Consider the following 17,419-nt stretch of genomic DNA (forward strand, 5'->3'; position numbering starts at 1 on the left):
ATCAAATGCAGCCACTGTGCCCCATCAAACACAGCCACTGTGCCCCATCAAACACAGCCACTGTGCCCATCAAATGCAGCCATTGTGCCCATCAAACGCAGCCAATTGTGCCCATCAAATGCAGCCACTTGTGCCCATCATATGCAGCCACTTGTGCCCACCATATGCAGCCACTGTGCCCATCAAATGCAGCCACTTGTGCCCATCAAATGCAGCCACTTGTGCCCATCAAATGCAGCCACTAGTGCCTATCATATGCAGCCACTTGTGCCCATCATATGCAGCCACTTGTTCCCATCAAACACAGCCACTGTGCCCATCATATGCAGCTACTTGTTCCCATCAAACGCAGCCACTGGGCCCATCATATGCAGCCACTTTTGCCCATCATATGCAGCCACATGTGCCCATCATATGCAGCCACTTGTGCCCATCAAATGCAGCCACTTGTGCCCGTCAAATGCAGCCACTCGTGCCCAGTATATGCAGCCACTGTGCCCACGACCCCCCCCACTTGCAGCTCTGATGGTCTCCCCCCACCCGCAGCTCTGATGGCCCCCCCATTGTGGCTCTCTGACAGCACCCCCCCCCCCGCAGGTGGTCCATCACTTACCATCAGTCCTGAGTTTACCAGAGCTGCCGTGGCGGCGGGGATGTCCGTCTTCATGTCTCCTCTGTGCCACCTCTTTCTAAGCACCAGGCATCCAATAGGATGCACTGGCGCTCTGGCGAATTGGGAAACAGGTCTGATGATCTGCTGATTGGCGGGGAGGAGTGTTAGTGTGAGAATAGCGAAAATTAATTCGCCATCGTCTCACAATTGGCTGGGATCAGGAATACTTACCTCTTCTGCTAACTGCACCACCAAACACTACTCTTTTGCTAGCTGCCATAACCCCGGTATCCTCTTCTTCAGCGGGCAGTTCGCTACAAGATAAAAGTGGTCTCTGCAGCGGATTCGCCACGAGATCACTTTTATCAGCGGCGGGAGAGAGCTCCCGCCGCGATCCTGTGACCTCTGCCACTTACTGGAGACGTTGGCAGTGGCAGAGGCAATCGCGTCCTGTCTCCTGTTAGGTATGGAGACAAGTGAGGGGAAGATGGCCCCCACTCATCTCCATAACAATGCAGGGCGGAAGCGACGTCAAAACATCACTTCCGCCCACAGCTCTTAAAGGGACTTTTTTTTTTTTATTTTTTTTTTAAATGACAATTTATTTTATTTTTTTATTGCATTTTAGTGTAAATATGAGATCTGAGATCTTTTTGACCCCAGATCTCATATTTGAAGCCGCGTACACACGGGCGGACTGTATGGCCTACTTAGTCCGTCATGCAATCCGACGGACAGTCCGTCATACTTTCGAATGAACGGACTTGACCACACACGGATGCACAAACAGTCCGTCGACAGCTTGCGCGATGACGTGTACAGCACGTACGACGGGACTAGAAATAGGAAGTCCAATACACAGCAAAGCACCCTTTCGCCGTGTAAATCCTTTCTGAGCATGCGCCATTCTTAGTCCGTCGAACTAGCCTACTGACGAGAGGATTGTCCGCTGAAACCAAAGTATGACGGACAGAATTACGGAAATTCCGAAATACTTAGTACGCCAGACTGCACGCTGAAAAAGTCAGCTGAAGCCCACACACGAGCGGACTGTCCGCTGAAATGTGTTTCGACGGACTAAGTAGGCCATACAGTCCGCCCGTGTGTACGCAGCCTAAGAGGTCCTGACATGCTTTTACAAGGGATGTTTACATTCCTTGTAATAGGAATAAAAGTGGCAATTAAAAAAAAAAAACTGTGTAAAAATAAAAATAAAAGGTAAAATAAATAAGAAGTGTTCAAACCACACATGTGAGCTATCGACGCTATCGGTAGAGTGAGAGCAATAGTTCTAGCCCTAGACCTCCTCTGTAACTCAAAACATGCAACCTGTAGAATTTTTTAAACGTAGCCTATGGAGATTTTTAAGGGTAAAAATTTGTAGCTATTCCACGAGTGGGTGCAATTTTGAAGCGTGACATGTTGGGTATCAGTTTACTTGGCGTAACATTATCTTGCACAATATAAAAAAAAATGGGCTAACTTGTAAGTGCTCTTGTAAGACCATTGCGCAAATACAGTGTGACAGAAAGTATTGCAATGACTGCCATTTTATTCTCTAGGGTGTTAGAAAAAAAATGTTTTTGACTTGTAAACAACAAATTTCAGAAAGATGCTCGGTCCTTAAGTGGTTAAGAAGCAAAGGTTTTCTGGTTATTCACAATCAAATGGACTTTGATCTATTCGCTGCACATGCAAATGCAAACTTGCTTCTTGTGCACTCTGGTTTGTCACACATCTGAATTCCCCAGATTTTAGTGTTAGCAATATGTTACAACTGTTATACTGTACAAGCCACTAGGCCAGTCTGTTTTGTACACATCCCATTTGCATTCTTAGCCCCAGATGCCTATAGGATATGCTCTGCACTTGTGCCTGCTTTCTTGTACTTGGTCGCCATTGCTTGCAGTCTTTGCACATAAAATTCCAGCTTTATTTCAGTCAATCCTCGTTTGCATTCTTCCTATTCCTGAATGCGCACACCCAATACCTGCTTTGAAAATATTTCTCTAAGCTTCTAAAAGCAGATGTTTGATTGGATAGTTGTACACAACAGCTCTCAATGTTGTTAAAGGCATTCGTGTGCCAAGACTGGTGAAGATCATCTCATCGGATGGATAGATGATAACATGTAATCTAGTATAATAAATTCAGATACAGTAGGATGCTCAGACTATGAAGCTTTCAGAGAGTGCTGCATTTGTTTCTGATCTCCGGCATGGATTATGTTTTCTGCTGCTACAACCGGGAAAGCTCACGGTCAATAACCTGCCTTTAACCACAAAAAGTCCGGCTCACAAAGGAATATCAAAATGAAAAACACATCTTGTCATATTACATGTTATGCAATTCACAAGAGCAATTAAGGCTACCGATAAAAACCAAACGGTGCCATAAAAAGGAAACTCGATTGTGTTGAGATGTCAAAAGTATGATTTACTTTTTAATGATGAATTTTGAATTGCCAAGTTATTTCAGTCAATGGTTTTCATAGCTTTTTGTTTAATGCCGCGTACACATGATCGGAATTTCGGCTAGCAAAAGACCGATGAGAGCTTTTCATCAGAAAATGCAACCGCGTGTAGGCTCCATCGGAATTTAGCTGGCCGAATTCCCGCCCTCAAAAATTTGAAAGCATGTTCTCAATTTTTCCAATGGAAAAACTTTCTGATCGTGTGTATGCAATTCCGACGCACAAAAACTCACGCATGCTCAGATTCAACTTTCAGGAGATGGAAGCTATTGGCTACTGGGTATTGAACTTCCTTTTTATAGTCCCGTCGTACGTGTTGTACGTCACCGCGTTCTCGGCGGTCGGAATCTAGAGTGACCGTGTGTACGCATGACAGTTTGAGCGAAATCCCATTGGAATTCCATTGGGAAAACCATCGGAGCTTTTTCCGACCAAAATTCCGATCGCGTGTATGGGACATAAAAGATCCAGATACAAAGGGGCTCTCCATGCAAAAATAATATTTGCCTTTTTGGTAGAAGGCGGCATGTTGGATCAGGACTTTCCAGAGTCAAAACCTTGGGACATAGGACAGGTACCATTCAGTATGGATGTTTAGACACAGGATAAGGTTTGTATGCTTCTAAAAGGATTAAGTCAGTCTTTGTTTTTTTTTCTCACAGGTTATGTTAGTGTTTAAGGGTAACTCTGTTTTAGTGAAAAAAATATAGCAAATAAAAAAATAGCATATACAACTGCTACACAAGCCATATTGAAATTTAATGTTATTAAAATTACCTTTCCTTTTCAATCTAAAATTCAATGCAATGCAATATGGCAACCTAGAGGCACTCGGTACATTGTTGGTGTACAGAACGTCCCAGGAAGTATTATTTCCTGCTTGTGTGATTGGCTCACTGATTTTCCCATAAGTCTGCACTAAGGTACAAGTCAAATACTTCGTAAGGGACAGGGTCAATTACTTCCAAAGGGATACAGACACTGTAACTTTTCTCATCAGAACACAAAGAGGGCACTGGCTGAATACAATGAACCAGACCCTCCTATTCAGAATCAGTACCCAAAGGACATAAGGGAACAAGCAGCTTTCTTTCCAGGGCAGAAAAAGTAGGGCTCTACAACGTTTGTTAACCACTTAAGGGCCGCCGCATCCCATTGTACGTCATCACAATGGGATGTACAGGCACAAGCATGTACATGTACGTGCTTGCCTTCCAGCGGGTGGGTACCCCGATATACTACCTAATAATGATTTTAACCCCCTGATTGCCCCTAGTTAACCCTTTCACCCCCTTTTGCCAGTGTCACTAAGCAATCATTTTTCTGATCGCTGCATTAGTGTCGCTAGTATCGCTAGGTAGCTAGTTATTTGTTTAGGTTCACCGCCAGGTTTTTATAGCGCTAGGTACCCCGATATACTACCCAATAATGGTTTTAACCCCCTGATTGCCCCTAGTTAACCCTTTCACCCCCTTTTGCCAGTGTCACTAAGCGATCATTTTTCTGATCGCTGCATTAGTGTCACTAGGGTCGCTAGGTAGCTAGTTATTTTTTTAGGTTCACCGCCAGGTTTTTATAGCGCTAGGTACCCCCATATACTACCCAATAATGGTTTTAACCCCCTGATTGCCTCTAGTTAACCCTTTCACCAGCGATCACAGTATAAGTGTCACTGGTGACGCTGGCTAGCCAGTTAGTTATTTAGGTTCCCTGTCAGGTTTTTATATAGCGCCAGGGACCCCCATATACTACCTAATAAAAATTTGAACCCCCTGATTGCCCCTATTTAACCCTTTCACCAGTGATCACCGTATAAGTGTTACGGGTGACTCTGGTTAGTTTGCTTTTTATAGCATCAGGGCACCCACCATTTATTACCCAATAAAGGTTTAACCCCCTGATCACCCGGCGAGTGATATCAATTAGGTTTTAGGGTCAGGGTCTGCGTCGCCCCAGGCAGCGCTAGGTTAGTGCCAGTACCGCTAACACCCACGCGCAAAAGCATAAACCTCCCGTAGTGGTATAGAATCTGAACAGATCAATATCTGATCTGATCAGATCTATACTAGCGTCCCCAGCAGTTTAGGGTTCCAAAAAAACGCATTGTTAGCAGGATCAGCCCAGATACCTGCTAGCACCTGCGTTTTGCCCCTCCGCCCAGCCCACCCAAGTGCAGTATCGATTGATCATTGTCACTTACAAAACACTAAACACATAACTGCAGCATTCGCAGAGTCAGGCCTGATCCCTGCGATCGCTAACAGTTTTTTTTGGTAGCGTTTTATATTTAAATCCGGAAGGCAGTGCTTGGTTTTCGGGGTCCCGTACGTGGCTAGGCTCCCAAAAAGTCCCCCACATGTGGTATCCCCGTACTCGGGAGAAGCAGCATAATTTATTTTGGGGTGTAATTTGACTTATGCCCATAGCATGTGTGAGCAATATATCATTTAGTGACAACTTTGTGCAAAAAAAAAAATTTTATATTCCTGCAACTTGTGGCAAAATATAAAATATTTCATGGACTCAACATGCCTCTCAGTAAATAGCTTGGGGTGTCTACTTTCCAAAATGGGGTCATTTGGGGGAGTTTTGTGCTATTTTGGCATTTTATGGCCTTCGAAACTGTAATAGGTAGTGAGGAGTGAAATCAAAAATTTGCACCCTTAGAAATCCTGAAGGCAGTGATTGGTTTTCGGGGTGGTGTACGCAGCTAGACTCCCAAAAAGTCCCACATATGTGGTATCCTTGTACTCAGGAGAAGCAGCAGAATATATTTTGGGGTGCAATTTCACATATAACTATGGCATGTGTGAGCAATATATCATTTAGTGACAACTTTTTGTAAACTTTTTTTTTTTTTTGTGTCATTATTCAATCACTTGGGACAAAAAAAAAATATTCAATGGGCTCAACATGCCCCTCAGCAATTTCCTTGGGGTGTCTACTTTCCAAAATGGGGTCATTTGGGGGGGTTTTGTGTAATTTTGGAATTTTATGGCCTTCGAAACTGTGATAGGTAGTGAGGAGTGAAATCAAAAATGTGCACCCTTAGAAATCCTGAAGGTAGTGATTGGTTTTCGGGGTGCCGTACGCGGCTAGACTCCCAAAAAGCCCCACATATGTGGTATCCTCGTACTCGGGAGAAGCAGCAGAATATATTTTGGCATGCAATTCCACATATAACTATGGCATGTGTGAGCAATATATCATTTAGTGACAACTTTTTGTAAACTTTTTTTTTTTGTGTCATTATTAAATCGCTTGGGACAAAAAAAAAATATTCAATGGGCTCAACATGCCCCTCAGCAATTTCCTTGGGGTGTCTACTTTCCAAAATGGGGTCATTTGGGGGGGGGGGGTTTGTACTGCCCTGCCATTTTAGCACCTCAAGAAATGAGATCGTAAATTAAAAGCTGTGTAAATTCCAGAAAATGTACTCTAGTTTGTAGACGCTATAACTTTTGCTCAAACCAATAAATATACGCTTATTGACATTTTTTTGTACTAAAGACATGTGACTAAATACATTTTGCCTTCAATGTATGACTAAAATTTAGTTTATTCGATTTTTCTTATAACAAAAAGTAGAAAATATAATTTTTTCTCTAAATTTTAGGTCTTTTTCTATTTATATCGCAAAAAATAAAAATCGCAGAGGCAATCAAATACCATCAAAAGAAAGCTCTATTTGTGAGAAGAAAAGGACGCAAATTTCGTTTGGGTACAACATTGCATGACCGCGCAATTACCAGTTAAAGCAGTGCAGTGCGAAATTGTAAAAAGACCTCTGGTCCTTAGGCTGAAAATTGGTCCGGGGCTGAAGGGGTTAAAATCCATAGATCACCTAGAGGGGATTAAGTTTGTCAATGAAAGTGGTATTACTCTTTAGGCCGGGTTCACACCGCTGCGATGCGGGAACGCCGCGAATCCGCTGCGTTTTCCCGCATCGCATTACTCCCGCCGGCAGTTCACACTGCCCTATGCGGACGGCTGGGAGTGTCAATGATATGTTAATGACACCCCCAGATCCGTCCGCATATCGCAGTGCGATCTGCCGACTCGCACAGGAATCGGATCGCATGGTGTGAACCCCCATGCGATCCGATTCTGTTGCGGTCCGCAGCAGTATGAACCCAGCCTTAAGGCTAATATTTAGATTTCATATTAAGATTAGAGTCCAGGGTGTTAAGATTTACATTAGATGCTAGGGGGGTGGTTTTTATGGTTTACGTTTAGAAGTTAGGTTTTAGGGTTAGATTAAGGGTTAATGATTCAGTTCAAAGGGTAAATTTCAGTCTGTGAAAATATAAAAAGTCGAGTTTACTTTATACGTTAGGTCCTAAGGGCTGGGAAAGATAGTACAAAATGTTAGGGTCTGTTTTTAAATTACACTTAAATCTACTCTTAAGTAGATTTAGCCGACCGCTTGTGAATCTCTGCTCCTACACAAGGACCCACCGACACATACTATATCCCAGCTATTACTCCATTGTCTTAACAGCCACACATCCACATCTCTCCACCTATACACAGGCTTGGGAAAGAGAACTCCAGCTTACAGTTACCCCAGCAGACTGGGAAAAGAGCTTTATCCTGACCCACAAATTATCCTTAGTTACTAAGACACAGGGAAAGGGGTTCAAACTTATAGCAAGGTGGTACAAGTGCCCTTCTGTTTTCCACCACTTCAGTAGTGCAGTTCCAGACACTTGGTAGTGGTGTCACAAATCCAAAGTCTCCATGTTTCATATCTGGTGAGAATGCCCCTCTTTCCATGTTTTCTGGGTGCGAAAAAAAACGTAATGAGCCAAGATTGAACTAAATTACACTTAAAGCTGAGGTCCAGCAAGGGAACCCCCCCCCAACTAAAAAGTCTAAATACCAGAAATACTCAACTGAATAGAGTTGGTTTGCCATTTTGCTACAGATTCCAGGCTTCCCCTCACCTTGTTAACCCCTCCCCACTGGAAAACCCCCATGGCCTCAAAAAATATCAATAAGAAAACCATCTTTTCTAGGTTTATGTAGTCTGGTCAATTAATATCAAAGCTCTTTTTCACCCTCTTCTTACGCCTGTGGTGGGTGGATCCTACATACTGCAGGAAGTGGAAGGGATCTATGTAATGATGATGTACCTTGACATAATATAAGAGATGGTCAGAGACTGCGGACATGATACAAAAGATGGTCACAGACTGTGGACATAATACAAAAGATGGTCAGAGACTGTGGACATAATACAAGAGACGGTCATAAAATTTAAACATGCTACAAGAGATTGTTAGAAACTGTGGTCAGAGACTATGGACATGCTATAGGAGTTGTAGGAGACTGACATGCTTTAAGAGACAGTCATAGACTGGAGACATATTACATGAGACTTCTAAACATCACTACCATAGCATGGCAATAATAAAACACAGATCAGTGTCTGCGAGGGCTCTAGGGGAGCGCATGCAGGAAAGCATATGGAATGTATCCAGACTGCGTTTCTATGAACTGGCCCTGAATAAAGACATGTGCGTTCCAGTGTGTTTTTGATGCGTTTTACTATCATTGCCCATCATTTCCACCTATCAGTGCCCAACATTGACGCCTATCAGTGCCCATCATTGTCATATATCAGTGCCGCCTATCAGTGCCCCCTATTAGTGCCCATCATTGCCGCATATCAGTGCTGCCTGTCAGTGTCCATCATTGCCGCCTATCAGCACCCATCATTGCCACATATCAGTGCCACCTATCAGTGCCCACCATTGCTGCATATCAGTGCCCCTGCCCATCAGTGCAGCCTCATCAGCACACATCAGTAAAGGAGCAAAAGTACTTTTTTTACAACATTTTATAACAGAAACTAAGAAATACTTTTTTTTTCAAAGTTTTCAGTCTTTTTTTGTTTGTTTAGGAAAAAATAAAAAACCCAGTGGCAATTAAATACCACCAAAAGATTTGTCTATTTGTGCGGAAAAATTATAAAAATGTTAAATGGGTTTTTGTTGTTATCATGAATATTTTTTACTGTTCTGAATTGTTAAATGATATTGTTATTGTTGAACCAAAATTCTTTGGTAAGAATAAAATACAAAATATGCATTGAAATGTTTTTTTCTCAAATCTTCTTTTTGCAAATATAATCTTTATTGAGAAATTTAAACAGGTAAGGCAAGAGCATACAGAACAAGAAGAGCATGGACATTCACAATATCTCGTAGCAGCATGGAGGGTGTTCCCTTCTATACGCAGTATATCATAATTCAACATAAATACTACATGTATCTCGTTAAAGAATCAGCATTACCCAGAACTGCTGCACCCACCGTTACCCGTGCGAAGTGGTTGTGGTGCTAAGGCACTAGGATCCATTTAGCTAACCAGCCAAAAGTCTACATGTCAGCAGAGGTAGCACAGTTATTGTGTTTCGAGTGTGAAATATCCAAGGCAAGTAAAGAGATAGCAAACAGAGAAAACAGAAATAAGGGGCGGGATAGGGGGGCAAGGGTAGGGACAGGGGAAGGGAAAGGTGGGGGGGGTTGGGGATCCCAGGAAAAAGGGACAGGAGTGCCACGTGGTCTCCTCCCTGACGATGTCTGCGAACCACCAATGTGTGGGGTCTCAAGAGGGTTCTATGACTGAAGTAGAGATTTACCTTCCTGCGAGTACTTAAATATGTTCCAGTGGGTCCAAGTTTGTCTATACGTCTCTTGTTTGTCTGTCGTGGTCAAGATCGGGTCTTCCATTTGGTTTACGTGTTCTACTTTTTGTAGCCATAGCGCTATAGATGGAGGATTTCGATGCTTCCACAATAATGGAATACACGATTTCGCCACGTTCACCAGATGTCTCAAGATAGACTTTTTGTATGTTTTGATCGGGATGTCAGAGACATGCAGTAGAAAAAAGGCTGGGTCATCAGGTATAATATAGTCTGTGAACTTCTGCGAAATGGTGCGTACTGTCCTCCAGAATGGGCTTAGCGTAGGGAACTCCCAGAAGATGTGTAAAAGGGTTCCCCTGTTGGTATCACATCTCCAGCAGTTACCCGACGTGTCTGGGAAGATTACCTGAAGTCGACTTGGTGTCATGTACCACCTCGTTAGTACCTTGTGATTTAACTCTTGAGTTTTGGTACACAGGGAGGATTTAAGGGATAGGTTTATAATGTTTTGCGTTTGAGGTATGGAGAAAGTCCGGTTTAAATCTATCCCCCATTTTAGGACGCTGGGTAGTGTTGGTTGTTCCGGGGGGTGTTTAGTAACGCGTACATCTTCGAGAGGGTCTGTGAGAGTGGCTCTAGCCCCGAGCAATATTCTTTGAATGTGGTTAACTGTCGTCCAAACGCCTGGGGGTGACCAAGCGTCCTGAGGAAGTGATGTATCTGCACCGCATTCCAAAATGTGAGGTTGAATGGGCCGTAGGGTCATTAAGTCTTCTATGGTAGGCTATGCGTTGTTATGTACGAATCGGGATGTAGTGATAAGATCCGAGTCTCTTAAAGTCAGATATCGCGCCAGCGAGGTACCTGGGCCAAATTTGGGGTTTCCCAATACCGGTGTTAATGGTGACGTCTTAGTCGTCAGTCGTTGTTGTATAGTAACTCGGGAGCATTGGTGTAAAGTATTGCCTATAAAGGCATGTCTTTTTAGGTTGGGCGGTACTGCTTCCCAGCACCAGAGTGCACTTTTGAGGGGGATAGGGGACTGATCTTGTTCCATTTGTACCCACAGTTTAAATCCACTATGTTGGTGCCAATCCAGCATCCTACCCAAGTGTATCGCTTGATAATGTTTCCTGATATTTGGCAATGCAAGCCCCCCCAGATGTTTCGGTAATGTCAGTTGAGTCTGGGGGATCCTCGGTTTCTTCCGGGCCTAGACAAATCGCGTAAAAAGTGATTGCACTTGCTTAAAATAAGAATCTGGGATCCTAATCGGTAAGGCTTGGAGAAGGTATAGATATTTGGGTAGAATACACATTTTGAGTAGGTTGCATCTGCCAAACCAGGAGTGTAGACCCTTTTGCCAGCTAAGAGCTCTCTTGTTTTGATAAAGGGGTGGGAGAAATTTAGTTCATATATAGCAGAAATGTCCGCCGGAATGTACGTGCCTAAATAATGCAGTGCTGTCGTGGTCCACTTAAAGCGGAACCCGGATTGTAGCGCTGGGAGGGTCTGTGGTGGTAAAGCTATGCCCATGGCTTCCGATTTTGTGAAGTTTATTTTTAGATTAGAGAGGTTTCCGTAAATCTCAAATTGCCGGAGTAGATTTGGGAAAGATATTGTAGGATTAGAGAGGGAGAAAAGTAGATTGTCCGCATACTTGGAGACCTTATGTTGCATTTTACCAATAGTTATACCCTGTATGTCCGGGTGACGTCTAATAGTAGCAAGGAAGGGTTCTAGGGAGAGGGCAAATAGCAACGGAGATAATGGGCACCCCTGTCTAGTTCCGTTGGTGATCGGGAAGGACTCAGACAAAACCCCATTCACTTTAACCCTAGCAGTGGGATTGGCATAGATTCCAGCTATTCGGCGTAGCATCACCTCGCCCAGGCCAACATGCTCGAGGACCGAGAACATAAAGGACCAGTGTACTCGGTCGAACGCCTTTTCGGCGTCTGTGTTTAAAAAACAGATGGGATATTAGCGGACTGGGCCGCGTGAAGGAGGTTCAGCACTTTAGTGGTACTGTCCCTCGCTTCTCTCGTGGGAATAAACACCACCTGATCCAGGTAGACCAGTCTGTGCAGGTGTTTGGCCAGCCAAACAGCTAGAATCTTTGTATACAATTTCAAATCCACATTTAGCAATGATATCGGCCTGTAGCTTCCACACGCTGCCGGGTCTTTTCCTTCTTTGTGGATGACAGAGATATGGGCACTTAAAGTGTCCGTGGCAAAGGAGGAACCTGAGTCTATCGCTTGAAAGAGTGCTATCATGTGTGGCCCAATAATTGGTAATAATATCTTGTAGTATTGAACCGTGAACCCGTTCGGGCCCGGGGCTTTCCCCAGCTTCATGGATGCAATCGCTTGTTGTAGTTCCATCAGGGAGATGGGTGTTTCTAATTCTGTACGAATTTCGAGGGTCGAGGTGCCGAAGTGAGTGGTAGGTTATATAAATGAGAATAGAATTCTCTGAACTCTCGCGTTATTTGTGCCGGGAGGGCCACCTTATGCCCGTCTTTCCTAACCACCTGGGGGATTTATGATGAGAGATTGTGTGCTTTTACTTGTCTCGCCAGAAGTTTCCCGCATTTATCTCCCGACTCGTAACTAGCTTTACGGCAGAATTTTATCGCCGCCTTGGCCTTGTAGAATAGTAAATCGTTCACCTGTTTTCTTATCAGCAGTAATTCTGTTTCCAGGTCCTGGGAGGGAGCATGTTTGTGTCTGGCTTCTGTCTCTCCTAATTTCTTTAACAGTTGGGCCATTGTGAATTCCTTTCTCGTTTAATGCGGGCCCCATGTCTGATAAGAATTCCCCTAATGACAGGTTTGTGGGCTTCCCATAGGATGCCCGGGTCACAGTCTGATTGTGCATTCGTGTGGAAGTAGAATTTAAGTTCATTCTGCACTTCCTCAAGAATTTCAGGGGTCTGACCGATGCGCCGTCCGAAAGGGCGTATGTAAGAAATATGGGGGCATGGTCGGACCATGAGATATGACCTATAGCAGTGATGGCGAACCTTGGCACCCCAGATGTTTTGGAACTACATTTCCCATGATGCTCATGCACTCTGCAGTGTGGATGAGCATCATGGGAAATGTAGTTCCAAAACACCTGGGGTGCCAAGGTTCGCCATCACTGACCTATAGACTTGTCCTGCACAGCGTGTAGTTGCGTATGGGGAATGAGAAAATAATCTATTCTAGTATACAGTTTTTGCGGGGGGGGGGGGGGAGTAGAACGTGTAGTCACGATCGCCTGAGTGTTGTAGCCGCCAGACATCAATCAGCTGCGCTTTGTGTAAAATTCTGGATATCCGTTTGAGGTGACTCGGGGAATAGATGACCTCCCCGATGATGTGTCCGTGGACGGTAACAGGGGGGCATTAAAATCTCCCCCCAGGATCAGTTGGCCGATTGTGAAATCTTGCAGTTTACTTAGTGTGTTTAAGAAAGTGGCCTGATTCTCGTTGAGGGAGTATATCGTGGCCAGTGTCACTTGAGTCTTCCCCAGGAGTCCCCTAAGGAAGACTCCTAAGGAAGATATATCGTCCCTGCGGATTCTATGAGGGTGTCGCGGGTTTGCCACGGGGTGTTACATGATATCAGGATTGAGACACCTTTGGATTTGGCCGTTGGATTGGTTGAGTGGTAAGTAATTGGATAGTACCTGTTCTGTAGGTAGTAAAGTTTGTCGGGTTCTGAAGTGCGTCTCTTGCAGAAATGCTATGTCAGTTCGGGATTTTTTTTACTCGTGGAGAAGCATGCGTCTTTTCTTGGGTACGTTTAGTCCCTTGACATTAAAGGACATCACCCTAACAGTGTCTAGTGTCATTGTCCTGGGAGGGGTGGAGGGGGTAGAGGAGATGGGATTAGGCAGGAACTTATGGGATTGGCAGGTGTAGAGAGGGTCAGAAAGTAAGTAAGAAAATACAGAGGAGAGATATAGGGAAATTAGTATACCATGGGCAGAGGGTCCACGGTCCGCGTAAACTCGCGGTTTTAGCAAGTAGTCCACCTGGAAGGAGAATTACCCTCCTGGCGGTCTTGCTATCCTATTTGGGGGAGAGGGAGGACAAGGTTTCACAAAGGGGCGCCCAGTTCCCCCCACCATCACGGCAATCTAAAATTCAATATGTAACATCGTCATGTAAAATAGAACAAAGACAGCAGCACTCCAAAAAATGCAACAATGACAATTTGAAAAGAAAAAAAAAAAACCATAACAGTCTAAGCAGCTCAAACAGAATACAGCAACCTAGTCATCATACTCAATCCACATCTGCTAGGCTCTAGACCAACTTCTCCCCACAAGGGACATTGCTCCTGAAAGCCCTCCCCCTGTATTCTAGGTAGTTGGACCGGCCATCTAGGTATGTGTGCTAGGGATAGTCAATGCCGTTGTAGCCATGGTCGGCACCAGGGTGTCCCCATCCTCATGGTAGGTGTATCAAATAATTCTTCCTTGAATCGTTACATGAGTTAAGGGGAACATAGAGTCATCCTAGCCCCTCAGCCAGACTCCCCACAGCATATGTCCCGTTGCCCGCCTCCTCTTCCACGGAACCCCCATTCCCCAACCTGCAGCCAACCCTGTGAGCAAGCCGTGTCCAGCGGCTGTCTTTTGGTGGGAGTAAGGTCAGGGTCCTGCAGGTAGTTTATGGGCCATATCAGAGCACAGTCTGCTGCACAGTTCAAGGGGGGGGGGGAGCATCGGTGTAATCAGATCATCTAGGGGGTTGGAGGAGGGCCCTGATCTGGACAAAGGTGTGTATGCAGCTCGGTCTCCCAGGCGGAATTACCCAGGTCCACCGCATATCTGCTTCCGACCAAAACAGGGGGGAGGGGGACAGCTCGGGGGGTAAATATCTGCATCAATAGGTAATCCATGTTTATACTAGTTGTCAGCACCTAGAATCATAACGGGAGAGGTCAGGGAAGTGGTGGGGGCAGCTAATCATGCACACCCGACTGAAAACGGTTTCAGTTTGGGGGGGGGGGGTGGAGAGAGTATTCACGACTGCGGTGTGTCACATTTCTCTGGTGATCTCCAAAGATGATGCCCTCTGATGGCGACGTCCTCTCTGTGGTCTGGGAGGGGGGTCTCTGCCTCCTTGAATTGGTGGATGTAGTCGGTTAGACGGTCTCTAATCTTCTTAATATTTGGTAGTCATATCTCAAAAAATTCTAAGAAGTATCTTTTTTTTTATCTCATGGACGAAATGTGAGAAATAATGTATATCATCAGCATCCATCTGCTCATTAAAAGTGACCAGGTCCACAGCAGGCAGAGGTGTTCACTGGGAGGCTGGCTCTTCGACTTGTACTTTAAAGAGCTGGCTCTTCGACTTGTACTTTAAAGAAATGTATAAAAGTAAATGCAAAAGTAACATTCAGAGGTGTTTATAAAAAAAAAAAAAAACAAGTTCCCACTCCTGCACAGAAATATGTATATGGAATTTTGGCCATTTGCTTCACAAGTTCTCCATTAGCTGCCATGTTGTGCTAAAGGAGGCTTTAGCATGACGGTAGACTTCTCTATGAAAGTAATGGCCAAGGAGTCACTACAAGGCCATCTACCACACCATGGTGTTTTCTGATAACTGCCTGAAACCTTTTCATACTCATTTATCCATATTTTTAAAACCTCTTTTCCAGAGACCAGCTTGCAATTTATGTTTAGTGGCTTTTTAAATCTTTTGAGATTATGTGATTATGATGTACTCATTTCATTTTTTTTCTTTCTCATTAGGCAAAACAGAAATGAATGCCATGGAGAGCAGAATGATTGACTACCGTATTAGTGGTATGTATTTTTTTTTTGTTTCTAGAAGGAAAAAAAAGATTCTATTCCATGTCCACCATATGAAATACACAGGGTTTTGTTCAGAAAAAAGTGCCAATAATAGGGACAATGCGTAAAGTGCACTATCCCATAGAGTTCAATATAATTTCCTTGAAGTTTTATCAGTAAAAAGTTAATTTTGATTGGTTGATATATGTTTCTCCAATTTCACAATGCTCTTACAAATTTTGAAGTAATCTGAGAGGGCATTGGTCTAAAAATTTGAAGTGCACCTGTGTCCTTACTATCGGTTTTGAGGTACAGTATTGCATATCGTTAGTAAGCTGTAAAAACACAAGCCCTTACTGGACTCTAAAGCTGCAGGTACTTTAGAGTAATTCATCCTTAAAGATCGTGTCATTGACTCTAAAGTCAGGCTTCGATGCATTTCTGGCAGCTTTTAGCACTGGGGGTTGAATTACATTAGAAGGCTGGCAGGCTGCTAAGTCATTACTGTAAGGGTGCTGATGGCACGGCCGCTGGTGTGATCTGAGAGGAATCAGTGCCAGTGCACCAATCCTGACACATCACACTTTTTCTTCACTTTTTTTGTTACAACTTTAGTGAAATGTGACAAGTTCATTAAAACCACTTGCCGACCATCCACACTAAATACTCATCATTACTTAAATACAATTTTTTTGCCAGCAGCTAGCTGCCATAACCCTGGCATTATTATTTACTGTGGGCGATTCTCTATAGAAAGGGGTCCCAGTGGTGGATTCGCCACGGGATTATTTTTATAGGCCACAGGAGAGTTCCCCCGCCCCCCACTCCCCTCTCCCGTCGGTAAACCCGGAAACAATCTGCTGCAGCCGATGGCTGGGCAGGAAGTTGAGTGGGGGCAAGATGGCACCCACTTGGCTCTATGTCCTTGGAAGACTGGAGCGACCTCCCATGTCACTTTCGGTTCTCGGCAGGATTTTTTTTTTTCTTAAAGTCAAAATGTCATTTTTTTTTGGCTTTTAAAGGTAGAGAAAGGTAAAGAGAGATCTGGGGTGCTTATTTCTAATATAAGGGATGTTTACATTCCTTGTAATAGGAATACAAGTAATAAAAATAAATAAAAATAATGGGACAGTAAAAAAAAAAGAATAATAAAAAGTAAAAAAAAAGTTAAAGCGTCCTATCCTTCCATGCTCGTGCGCAGAAGCGAATGCATACGTAAGTTGTGCTCGCATATGTAAACGGTGTTCAAACCCCACATGTGAGGTATTGCCGCAATTGTTAGATTGACAGCAATAATTCTAGTGCCTCTGTAACTCTAAACAAGTAACCTGTAAACATTTTTAAAGCCTCATCTATGGAGATTTCTAAGTACCGTAGTTTGTCGCCATTCCACAAGTGTGCACAATTTTAAAGTGTGACATGTTTGGTATCTATTTACTCGGAGTAATATCATCTTTCACATTATATAAAACAATTGGGCTACCTTAAGGCTGGGTTCACACCACCGACGGATACGGCTCACAGCAGGGGTCCAGCACGTCCCTGTTCTCCATTTCAGGTACGATTAAGGGCCGAATTTTTGCCTGAATTCAGTCCTGAAATGGCCGCAACGGAGATATGTGAACCGACTCCATAGAGAGTCCAGAGTATTACCTGTGTACCTGTGTTTTCAATAAACAGTCCATGTTCAGCAACCAAATGAGTACTGTCTGGTTTGTTGCATCCAGTTTGCATAGGTGTGAGCCCAGCCTTAGTGTTTTGGTTTTTGTTATTAAAAAAGGTGTTTTTCCCCAAAAAATTGCGTTTGAAAGACTGATGCGCAAAAAAAGTGAGAGAAAATATTGCAACATTAGCCATTTTATTTTTTAGGGTCTCTG

At 43.9% G+C, this 17,419-nt stretch overlaps 1 protein-coding gene across 2 annotated transcripts in view; it reads left to right on the plus strand.

The window, feature by feature from the left end:
* SYT12 (synaptotagmin 12) overlaps positions 1 to 17,419 on the plus strand; it is a 206,846-nt gene that overhangs the window by 60,597 nt on the left and 128,830 nt on the right. For both annotated transcript variants that reach the window (XM_077460785.1, XM_077460784.1), the window contains exon 2: positions 15,501 to 15,554. In XM_077460785.1, the coding sequence (XP_077316911.1) occupies positions 15,512 to 15,554 (43 nt within the window). In that variant the 5' untranslated portion in view covers positions 15,501 to 15,511. The remainder of the gene's footprint in view (positions 1 to 15,500; positions 15,555 to 17,419) is intronic.

Source organism: Lithobates pipiens, unplaced genomic scaffold (assembly GCF_037356315.1).
Source record: "Lithobates pipiens isolate NorthernLeopardFrog02 unplaced genomic scaffold, aLitPip1_a1.2 Scaffold_10, whole genome shotgun sequence".
Classification (NCBI taxonomy): domain Eukaryota; kingdom Metazoa; phylum Chordata; class Amphibia; order Anura; family Ranidae; genus Lithobates; species Lithobates pipiens.